This window comes from Seriola dumerili, unplaced genomic scaffold, assembly GCF_002260705.1.
Source record: "Seriola dumerili isolate Sdu_G_001 unplaced genomic scaffold, Sdu_1.0 BDQW01000442.1, whole genome shotgun sequence".
NCBI lineage: Eukaryota > Metazoa > Chordata > Actinopteri > Carangiformes > Carangidae > Seriola > Seriola dumerili.
In genome coordinates, this window is record NW_019174697.1 from 856,685 (window position 1) to 868,810 (window position 12,126).

The 12,126-nt window shown below is 40.3% G+C and overlaps 1 protein-coding gene across 2 annotated transcripts; it reads right to left on the reverse strand.

Moving 5' to 3' along the window:
• Nucleotides 1-1,189: 1,189 nt before the first annotated feature.
• Nucleotides 1,190-9,248, reverse strand: LOC111234261 (eosinophil peroxidase-like). 2 transcript variants are annotated; one of them, XM_022762237.1, is made up of 16 exons: nucleotides 9,170-9,248; nucleotides 8,977-9,042; nucleotides 8,804-8,891; nucleotides 8,430-8,605; nucleotides 8,084-8,216; nucleotides 7,563-7,689; nucleotides 7,265-7,471; nucleotides 6,805-7,168; nucleotides 5,944-6,104; nucleotides 5,602-5,860; nucleotides 5,347-5,517; nucleotides 5,006-5,243; nucleotides 4,392-4,609; nucleotides 4,176-4,213; nucleotides 3,494-3,553; nucleotides 1,980-2,071 (listed from the first exon to the last, which is right to left on the reverse strand). In XM_022762237.1, exons 2-16 carry the CDS (start codon nucleotides 9,038-9,040, stop codon nucleotides 2,063-2,065), a joined length of 2,313 nt encoding a protein of 770 aa, XP_022617958.1. In that variant the 5' UTR covers nucleotides 9,041-9,042; nucleotides 9,170-9,248; the 3' UTR covers nucleotides 1,980-2,062. The 2 variants fall into 2 exon arrangements, with proteins under 2 accessions (XP_022617957.1, XP_022617958.1); XM_022762236.1 differs by lacking the exon at nucleotides 4,176-4,213 and having other exon boundaries at nucleotides 1,190-2,071.
• Nucleotides 9,249-12,126: the final 2,878 nt, after the last annotated feature.

Sequence of the window (12,126 nt, forward strand, 5' to 3'; positions counted from 1 at the left end):
TCATGGACAGACTTATTGAGCTTTGGAGGGTTTTAAACAACCTTAAAAGGTGCGCAGGTTGCCTCATACTTTATCTGAAATAAAGCGTTAAAGCTAAAGTTTCAGATAAATAAGAAATCACTTACACTTGTAAAATCTCCACTTAATGTACGGTAGAACTTTAAAGATGCAGGTTAGGTGGTAAACACTGTCACCTCTATGCAAGAAAGAACTGATTTTGATCACCCTTCCTCACCCTTTCTTCCTTGTATATGGTTTGCATGTTTCTTCCCATGCTCACCTCTGTTTGATCTGGACCATAGACCCCATTTTCCTTCTGCAATGCACACACATGCAGCCCAGGTGGGCTGGAGAAGAGACAAGTTAACCACAGGTGTAAATGTCAGTGTGTCTAACCTTCCCACCCACATCCAGTTCATGATGGGTAGGTTCTAGCCACCTAGTAACTTTAACATGATTACAATGATGAAGACAATAAGACAAGAAATTAAGCAGTGAATGTTTGTCAGTGAGGAAACTTTTCAGATGCAGTGCTTTCAAGGCCTAGTGGTCAAAATGAACCAGTTGTGTCACGTCATCTGTCATATATTTATTTGAACAATGGCTCCATCTACAGGAGACATACAAGACATTATAGTAATTATTAAAGATCAGACTTTGATCTTTATTGTTCCATTTAGATTACTGAAACCAAGTGTTAAAATGAAACTAACATAGCTGTTTTATTAAGATGATCTGTAGTTCAATGTAAGTGCTTCAAAGAAAAAATAATACATGGAAAGTTTCAAAGCTTTATTTACTGTCTATAGTTTTTGTACAAAGTGAATAAACTGCTTCTTACTTGTAAGGACTAAACAGTTGAAGCAGTTGAAGCAAACTAAGTTTTCTTTAAGTAGATCAGTCATCTCATTTAAACCCATCCTGATGTTTTTTTTCAAGAAAAACAAACAATTTTTATAATTCTAAATATTTCCTTTTTGTAGAGATTTTCAGTTTCAGTGGAGCTTAGGCCATAATGCTCTCTACTTTTGTCCTGTACTTTCATACAGACACATTCAGATACTATATAAGTCCAACAGTAAATTCCTTTTTGGATACTTCTATCTCTGTTTGTAATTCACATGGTACACCCATGAACTAATTCCCGATGTGTCATAAATAAAAAAAACACTTGAGGACAATATTTGCTGCAGCTTAGCGTCATTAGTCTTTATTGAATGCAAAGTACAACAGATAAGAAAGACAGTAAAATGTGCAGACAAAGCACAAGCACACAACTTTTTGAAGGCACACTTACATTTCATCAGTGCATAAAATAGTCATAATAATACTGGTAAAACCCACTCAAAAATTTACTGTTGATGATTTTTTTTTGATGTAATACACAATAGAGTGTGCTGTAACAGAATTTAACAGATTTGGTGCAATCACATTTCAAATTCATTAAACTATTCTGTAAATCTATCAAATATTTGTTCATTTTTCAGTAAAATGTAAAACATGTACAGTCGTATGGTGGGTCCAGGTCTGGTCCATTGGCAGAGAAGAAAAAAAACAGTACAGTCCTAATAAGTCCTAAAGTAGAATGACCTGATTATTGGAAAGTATTGAAAACAGATCTCAAAGCAGACGTGCTTGTGTCACACGCTAAAGAGCAGGTGTCCAGAGAAGAAGCTTTTGGTGCTCAGGCCATAGGTCCCTTTGCTTGCCCTCAAATACACTTGGTCTCCTTTCTCCAGTCGGAGCAATGTGTCCCCTGAAGATGTGCGCTGACCTCTTTGATAAACCTTGACACTGTACATCGCTAGCTTGTTGTTATGCCACAGGTCCACACTTCCTCCACCATTGACGGTCGTACAGACAAAGCTGAACTGATAGACACCAGGGATAACGCATGTAAACAAGCCCGTCTGCGTGCTGTAGTGGTTCTGTTTGTTGTAGATGACCTGACGGAAACGAATTATTTTCTTTGAAGATGATCTGTATTTGCCCAGGATGACGGAGAAGGCAGACTGTGTGGCATTGACATCGACTTCTGGTGGTCCTTGAGGTCCTGGAGGTCCTACTGGACCTGCAGACAAAAACAAAAGATTACTTACAAAATTCTGTCAAAGTGTACAGAATATCATAGATGTGTAACTGTCCACATTTTCAGCTTTGAATCTACTTTCATAAAATGAAAGTTTTTTTTCAAAAAGTTTTCTGATCTGCTGTTGATTTGAACCATCCTGACCTTTCAGACTGTCTGTGAAGTTTTCTTAGTGTCCTCGGGGTAAATACTAAGACTTGATTTATATTTTATTCTTTTAATATCCTATTTAAGTGTCTTTCTTATTGCCATGTGTTTCTGTTATATCTTGCCTTAATGCCTTTTTAAGCACTTTGAATTACCTTGTTGAAACGTGCTAAGCAAATACATTATGCTGTTGGTGTTTCATATATTTTAGGATCAGTTTTGCACCGACTCAGAATCCTATCCTGCTGAATCTAAACAGAAAAACACTGCTGAGGTCTTTGTTGTTTGTGTTTTTTTAAATACATTTGTAAAAAAAAAAATAAGGAGGCTTACAAAATCTTGCTGCTTTTGTGCCCAGTGAAATTTTTAAATAATGCATTCAGAAGTAGCATTCTGTCCTATAAAGGATCTCATGCCTGTTTGCAATTTACTGCCCACTTGTGGCAGCAGCAGGTTATTGTCCCTGCACACTAGTTTGACTTCCAGCTGTTGTACATATCATTTCTGCCATTTTTGTGGACGTGACTGTGTCCCATTGACCAAGACTGGGGCTTATCAAGCAGAGAGGACAGCAGCCTTTATTTAGGAGGTTTGCGCTTGCGTATTGAAGATAATCCTGGAATCTTTGATGAGTGACTAGCTATGGCCAATGTGTGCTTCCACTGTTCTGAGGTCAGTTTTGATATTGTTCGCATTACACACATGCGCAGCAGTGTTCGCATTAAGCGTTAAGAGGTAACAGTAACATGTAAACAAGCAAATGACACTGATTTATCATCTCTGTGCAAGATCTGCTGTAAATTTCAGAAGATTGAGACAGAATATTGTTACACAAATAACACAGCTTCTTACAGGAATGGCTTAGTACGTAGGTTGTGAGAGAGAGAGAGAGAGAGAGAGAGAGAGAGAAAGAGCTAGAGCAAAGAGGCTGGTGACAGGAGCAGAGAGTTAGCTACTTAGTTAGCAGTTAGCAATGCAGCTGTGGACGTAGCAGTAAATGTATGTGCACTCCAGGCTGTCAGTAAATAAATACTACAACTCCTCAAGAACCAAGTTCCTGCCTCTCCCCTGTGCTTCCTAACTACAGTCCTGACAATATGAGCCAGGAAAGGTTAGCATCACTGAGGCAGGAAAATGCAGGATTCTGCATTCTCAGGTAAAGGTAAATATTTTGCTTAGCTCTGCCTGCCTGTTTGTAAAAGTTCCTGCACGCCACTGCTATACATAGTGTTGATGTAAGATAACTGAATGGATTACCTCGTTGTCCAGGAGGCCCTGGTGGTCCTGGCGGGCCTCGGTGCCAGGCCATTTCACATTCTGTATATCAAGAAGATGTAGAGATCAACATACTCAGCCTAATAACTAAAGGAATTTTTTTCAAAATGTGCTTGAGTCAGTAAACTATGAACTGTTTCTTTTGAGTGAGGAAGGCCTTCACCAACATGACCAAATGTTAAGAAGTGTTGTGTGATATGAATATGCACTTTTAAGCTTCAAGCCTTAACCCTTGTGCAGCCTTAAGGACATTCTTGTCCCTTTCATTTTAGATTTGAATCTTCGAAGGATGTACTTGGGTGACTGCATGACAGTGTATGTGACTGCATGTCCATATGAGTTGAGAACAAGTGGTTCTCAAGGCATTATTTCTCATGATAATCATAATAAAGTATTTTATGGAAAAACAACAGTGACATTATGTAAACAAACTGTGTTCTAAAGAGTTTAAATCCTGAAAATGATATAATATAGTAATATTTGGTAGGTATGATCAGGACTGATGTTGGTTAAAAAAAATTATTCACTGAAAGTAATATTAATATATATTTATGGAAGTTTTTGATTCAAACATATTTGTCCTCTAAGGACCACAGTGTAATTTTTTAAAAGGGATGCACAAGGGTTAAAATGTGACTGCCATTTGTTAGTGCTTAACACCGACCTCTCTTTCAAGGACTTCATAACAGCTATCACCCGGGCCTGCAACATCAAACACCACATATCAAGACTGATTTTCACTTAAGTTATTAGTGAAGAAATAAAGACACCAGGTTAACCTCAGAATGAAAAACACAGTGAGCACTAAATGATGAATCATGTTAATTTAGTACTGAGAGTCTTTCCCGCTCTCAGAAAGTTTGATAGAGTGTTGTTTCACCTGAGTTCTCGGAGCAGGGTCTCTCCCTCCAGGCCGACAGGTCCAGGCCACGGATGGCGTTGCAGTTGACCAGACGGTTTCTGTTTGAGATAACGCTGAAGGCGTCAAGGGGGACAGACGTGATGCCAGTGTTGTCGCAGATGATCTTGGACAACCTGACAGATGACAGAGCAGATCTCTGTCTCGGCGTGAAGACACCTGGTTTCTCGTACCACAACCTGAGCATTTCAAAGGAGAGGTGAGAAGAAAGTGTTAGTGTCAGCAGACTGTATTTAAAATACATTTAGTTTTGTGATAGGGTCATCAGTCTGCAGCTGACATTTAATATAAATTATGATCTAAAATTTGTCAGGACTGGAAGGCAGCAACCAGCTGTGGTCAAATGCTACAGGTGTAAACCAATGCTAGTCTGAAAACCTCTGGCTACTGAGGTTATAAAGAGAAAAAAAAGTGTTTCAATGTATTTGTGGAGCACCAGAGTTGGTACTGCTTGCAGCAGACATTTAGATATTTAGTGCAGGATGTTATCACGTGTAATAATCACTGTAGTAAATGATACAACACAGTGGAAATTTCAAATCTACAGCGCTGCATGTATCCACCCACATACTGACCTGTCACCCTGGCGGATCTTCTGGAACTGGTTTGCGATGAGGCAGGCGAACAGAGGCCCCACACGCCCGCCCCTGACGAACGGTTCTGCCACACCTCCCAGCCACACATCGATGTTGTCGGGTGTACCGTAGAGCTGCAGCAGCCTTCGAGCCAGATTTGTGTTGTTCAGAACCCGACCAAGATCTTGCTGGGTCCTGGGCTGAGACAGGCCACAGAACCTGCGCCAGGCATTGTAGCCTAGAGGAGTAAACAGCAAGTAAACAAAGAGTGCAATTGAGAAAAAAGATAAAACATTAGAAAGAAGATTGCATAGGTTGAAACATCAGAGTGAGAGATGTACCAGGCAAGCCATGGTCACGTCCCCTCTGCATGTTGAGAGCTGCAAGGTCCAAAGCCAGATGCTGCACAAACTGGAACAGCCTCTCCCTCAGAGCATCCACCATCATGTGATCCTGAGTGTTCAGTTTGGCGGGACGGCCGATCAAACCACGCAGCAGAGGGTCAATACCACCTGAAGAGATGAAAATAAAAATTAGGGTGATGGTTTAAGACAGAATATCAAAACAGTTGCTACAGTTTTCTCTGTACAGCTCACCCTCAAAGACGACTCTCCAGGGGGTGAAGAAGGCCTTGAACAAGGGCACACTGGGAAACCGAGGATGCTCCCTGTAGTTTGCATCCAGACGGGACAAGGCTGGCTGGATGGCCAAGTGGGCGAAGCGGTAAGCTGCTGTTGCGAAGACGTTGGAGATGCTGGGGTCCACGTTGGGATTGTAGCCAGGGTAACGGCCAAGCTGTCTGCGCATCGCATCATCACCCACAATGTGTGGCAGATAGTCCCTGAACACAAACCGCTGGGAGACACAGACAGAGAAGTTTATTTTGAGGGAATGACACATGAGATGGGAATATATAAATGTGAATGCTTATGGAATACCTGTGTGTAAGCGCCCATGATCTTGCGGGCCTCTTGGTAGAGTGTCTCACTGTCCCAGTGTGGGTTCAGTCTTTTCAGCGCGCGAGCCAGGCGGTTGTGCTCACGCATAAACAGTGTGTGAATGGATGTCAGAGCGATGTTCTCGTCCACACGGACATCACCTTCAAGACAGAAATGCAGCAGATATAAAGGTGTTCATTTCCTCTTCAGATTCATGTTTGGTACCACTTCCTAATAGGAGTTTATGAGATTACATGTATTAATGCTTGATACATCAGTAATGTCCATTATTAAGGACAACATTTGAGTTGCCAAATTTACTCTAGTATGTCTTGCAAAATGACCTTTGCTCAAATTTTCTTGTAGCAGTAAAGCAAAGTGAGAAGTTACAACACAATCTACTATGTGGGCAGAGGTCAGGCTGCATGGATGTTTTTATATTTATCATTATTTCTCAACAACTATTATTTATGCTATGAAGACAGATTTTAATTTATATTACTAGTATTTTATATTGCCATTCTTATCTGTCTATACACCAGTATCCAGTTATGGATGCTTAATAGGACAATGGTAGTTGACAAATACCTAAATGACACATACAAAATGTCAACAACAACATTACGGTTACATTATGGTCCGATATTAACCATGCATTAAGTGTTTGCATATTGCTTATGAATGACCGGGGGGGTTTAGATAAAGTGTCACCAGATAATTTAGACAGACAGCAACTAGAAAACACACAACCTGGCAACCCAAACTTCTAATTACTTCTGTGATGGCTTGTTACTGATCAACTGGTTAATAAGTCATTATTTAACTATTTATAAAGCTAATAGTTTTTGCGAGATGACGAACCTGCAATGAAACAGGGCACCTCCTTGGCGTTGGTGTCGTTGGTGACTCTTCTGCGGGTGGCACACATCTGCACCTGCAGTGGATGGAAGGGCAGCAGCTCCCGTCCATTGTCCCTGAACTCTGTGTTCACGCGCAGCAGGCCGTTATTGTTAGTGAGGTCGCGAAGGTCGAGGGCGAGCTTCTCCTCGGAGCCATACACCTGACCGAGGTCCAGGAAGGCGGTCAGGGCGTTGATCTGCTCTCTCTTGTTGGGTTCTCCACCGAAATTGTACGCTGAGAATCCGGTTCCGCAGGCGGGGGCGGATCTGAACGAAGGGATGCAGCTGTCAGGGCGGGAGGGCAGGCGAGGGTCGCCAGGGGGGATCTGTTTTGCAGCAGAGGGAGGTCAAAGGTTATCAAGCAAATCTTTTCAGAGCTAAAAACAGCATGTCAGTGTTTGAGTTTGAGCTTTGACACCAACCGGGATGGGGATGCATGGCTCAGTTCTCTCACAGCTCTCCTCACAGTTCACACCGTTGCTGAAGGAGCGGATGCTGGGGGAGAAGGGCGTGAAGGTGAGGTCGTGGTCGTTCCACTGGCCAAACAGGGTCACCATGTGACTGAACTCTCTGTCGCTGACCACACCTGCATCTGTTGTGCTTAGGATGTTGTTGGACACCTGACGCACCTGCAGAGTGAAGAGGAATTTTCGGTATTTAAGAATTGTTTTAGTTTATCCATATGGATCAAGGTGAGTGTCTGGGATTTCAGGGTTGTACCAGTGGGAGCAAGAAGTTGTTGAGTGATCGGTTTGCCCCGCCTTTTGGTTGGGAGATGCCGTCGTCATATTCGGCAGGCAGCCAGCGGGAGAAGGGGGTGTTGGAGGCTCCTAGGCGAGGTGTTTTTCTAAAGCCAAACACCAAACGTCAATGTTTAGACACACGGCTTGAGAAATCCCAAGGAAGTGTACACATCTCCTGTGGTGTATGGCCTAAGATGTTTAGGTGCATTTCACAAAGCATGTCCTCTGAATGTAAGCACCACTCAGTCTCATAAACCCTGTCACAAAATCATCTGGTTCCTCATTAATTCAACACAAATTGCTTTTTCGAGAGAAACCACATAGTTATTTTTTTTTCCTACATATGAAGAAGTCAAGAGGTCAAAACTGGAAAATGAGAAAATGACTTAAACTCAAGGTTACGTAGCATAAAAAAAAATTGGATGTAAAAGTGTATCTATGTTTTACATGTCCTGAAAACGGTGGTGTTACAGAAGTCCAAATACAGAAGTGACTCACAGGTTATTGCAGACGCTGGTGGCTGTGCGATACTTGTTAATATTTTGTGTGGTGCTGCACTGTGGAAATCTGGTTCGAGCTGCACATCCAGTTATACGGACAAGGTCGCTCAGGTCTTCTTCAGTGAGCAAATCTGAAAAATGTGAAAGACACATTTCATGCACTCACACTGTGTGTACATATACAACTGTCTAGTCCTTAATTGCAGCTTTGAAGTGCTCCACTGTGCCCACATTATGAGACAGTAAATCTCAGACCTAGACTCTAACCAAAACCAGGAAAAGATTTTACAAAAACAGTGTGAGCACTATGTGTGTTGTCTTTGTGTGGTTGGCGCATGTCTGACCTGTTGCATTGAGGGAGCGTTTGTGCACGTGATGCACCCTGTTGTGCACCAGACGAAGTGTTTGATCCATGTAGTCTGCAGATCTCACAGCTGTGCGTGTGTCACCTCGAGGCTGCTTCAGGAGACGAAGAGCATCATGAGGACTCACCACCTCCCTGCGGACTCGCCTCAGACTCCTGGAGGAGAAGAAGTCACATAGTTGAACAATAAAGTCAAAACTGTGGTCTTTGTTTTGCAACTTTTTCTAATAACTATTGAGACACTGTAATGAATGGCTTGCATGCCAAAGAAATAATCCATCAGTTGACATTTATGCTGTATCCATTTGAAAGATATCTACTATACTAATGAAACAAGACATCAGATGAACTCACTCTTCTCTGGAGTATTTGTAGGCATCATCCACGATTGTCTTTGCCTCCTGAAAACATTGTTGAAGGAAAGGACTGCCAAGAAAGTCTCCTGCAAAGAAAACAACACTTTTATTAAAAGGATTTCAAATTTTATAGAGTGTTTTACAACATTTACTACAGTGTGAACTACCTACCTGTTGCTCTGGAGTGAGCAGGTACCAGGCAGATGCCCAGCACAAGAAGGACAGAGAGAAGCATCTCTGAAACGAATAATCAGAATGAAAATAAAATTAATTTAATAAGTCAAAAGTAAAAACATTTTCATTAGCACAGTGCAGCATAAAAAATATAAGTATCCCCCGGCAAAAAAGAGAAGACTCTCATTACCTGTGTCTGTGAAGATACCTGTGAAGATTGCAGACGCTCTTCGAGATGTGGATCTGTGAGCGGAGTGATGCTGTGTCGAGCGCTGTCACCACCTTATATGCAGCGTGGACTCGCCCCTGGGTTGTCCAGGTGAAGCTACTTTCAGTAAAGAGCAGTTCCTTCTTCCTTCTCTGTGCAGAAGGAACCTTTTATTCTTATCAGTCAGTCTTTATGGCCAACTGATAGAACTGATGATCTTATAACAAATCTATAGAAGAAGCAGCAAAACAAGTATTACTTGTGGCAACAGTGACAGCAATCATCACGGAATACAGTGACAGGCCTTATATTGTATTTGCATTATCACAGTTGGGGAATCTATTTGAATAAACAGTTTTCTTAGGCTTTATAATTATTTCAGTGTTTAAGCAGCATTTCAGACAAATTTCAGAAATTATTTGGTTTCCTTTTTTTATCGTTTAAACCTTAATTTTCAGTTAATCATACTTTCCTTTTTCGTGACATAATGTGACATAAATAGATCTGGTGTAGTCTTTAGAGATTAAAGTGAAACAATTATTTTTGTTTTTATCAACAAGGTTTGGACTGTGTTCATTGACATTTTTCTCTTTCTTGTCACAACATTTGAAATAACTGGTTCACATTCTATACTTTCCTCAAGGAGATATAGTCTTTGGAGGGATGTAATGTAATTTTTATAAAGAGGATTTTGACAGTTTGCGTGTGATTTGTTTTACTAGTTTGCTGGTGTTGTCATGTTGTGGATGAAGGCCTACTGTGTTACAACACAGACAAACTTGTGAAAGTCTTTGAAAAGAGGAAGCAATCATAATTCTGTTTTGTTCTTGAAAGAGTTTATTGACTTTTAACTCCTGAATGAACAAGAAATCAATAATAACATTTTTTAAAATTAACCTAAGGTGTTTGTCACCACCGATCAGAATGCTGTATGTCAATAAATGGCAGGTGGTATGTGTGAGACATGGCCGTGCAATGAGGAAAAAAAACAAAGACAAAAACACAGTCAAATATAAGTTTGCCTCGAAACTGTATGTGTGTTCTTGTGTGTGTTTGGGTGTGCTTGTGTAGGGTTGTGTGTGTTTGGGTGCGGAGCCCTGCGGCTGCAGTATACACAAAGACGACCTCATAGCTGTCAGATAAAATTGTTAATGATAACAAGACAAGGAACAGAGGTTGTGGGGAAGTCCACTGGCCTGTGAAAAACCAGAGTTATAATAATTAACCGACTGGCACTGATCAAATGTTTGAGAGAGTATTTTATCACTGTACTATTTAAACTATTTAAAGAGGTATGAAAATTATTTAAGGAAAAAGGAAAAGTTGTCCTGTTGAAAATGAATCTTACTTTTATTTGTATGCTGTTTTGTCCTGCACCTGAACCTAACTATAGTTAGATATGCACACTATGCACTACCTTTCTTTTTTGCTTTCAAATTATTTTAATTTGTTGTTGATAAGCGCAGCCTTATTCTCAAAAGCAGACACAATAAAATATTTAAGGATTAGGTTGCACATCGCATACCACATATATATATACTGTATATTTTGATGTACTTGCCTTAAATGATGCATCCGTATGTTTAAACAATAATAGCAGAGGATTAAGTCAAACTGACAGGTATGTGGGACAACAAACTCTAAAATTAAACTTTTAAATTAATAATAGATTTCATGCAAAAGAATAGACTATTTTGAATAACTTGTCACTTTGAATGAGTGTTCAGTTTGCCTGCTCTTTGTCAAAGTAAAAGGTCATTTTTCTGTCAGCATTTCATTGTGTTTGCAACAACAGGAGAGTTGCATTAGTCCTGACCAGTTTCCTCTTTGAAGAAAGTTGTTAGTCAACCTCATGGTTTAGCAAGAAGTCACATTTCACCATTAAGTTGGTTAGGTGTGTGTGTGTGTGTGTGTGTGTGTGTGTGTGTGTGTGTGTGTGTGTGTGTGTGTGTGTGTGTGTGTATTTGGTGAGAGCACTCTGTTAGGAAATTCAGCTTTTACAATCAAGTAACGATTCTGCACAGTCTGAAGCAGAAACATGTCATGATGAAATTGAAAAAAAAAACAGCAGGTTTTGAGGATCTTTCCTGGATCATTTAGAGTCATTATTGCCTAATACTGCTGATGATCCAGGAAACAAAGCTGCTTTGGACAATGGGTCAGTGAGTCATTTAGTCCACGTATGATAACAACAACTTTGTATATAAAGTTGAGTAATCCAGACTGTACTATGAACATAATAAGGAAGTAATGCATTTGGTACTGAAAATTTAAGGCAGCTTCCCCAAGACTCATTATGATAACAGAAGTTTACAACGTCAAGGAAATCGTATCCTATTACCGCAAAGTGTCATGCAATTTTATGTTTTAAGTTTTTTTAATGTATGTCAGGAAGATAGGAAACAAGCACAGCAGCTTATGTGTCCATCCATGTATAAAACACAGCTTTATGAACAAAGATGCCATTTGCACAAAGTTAATAAATACAAACTGTCACTAAGTATCATCATCTCTGCAGCAAACGTCCGTGGATAAAAGGAACTAGACAGTGGACAATAAAAAGGGCAGAAAAAAAAGCTGCTTGTCTGAGTTGGGTTCACTGCAGTGACAGTGAATTTACAGGTTTGCAAATATGAGCTCAAATGGCACAAACAGGTCAGAAGTATTTCAGTTTCACTATGATAACACACACTAATTCTTCCTAAAAACGGCAACTCTTTCAAACTGTTTATCATCCTGACTGACATGTGATGCTATCACAGAAGTATTAATAAACATTGTGTTAAAGTAAAAAGCATGTCATGTTTCGGAACCTGACACTGTGTCTAAGGTGAGCAACAGACTTATTTTTGTTTTGCCTTGCTTAACTAAAGGCTGTTTTGAGGAACATGAGGGTTTCAAAATGAATTTCAAAGAAGAAGCCTAATATGGAGATGTAC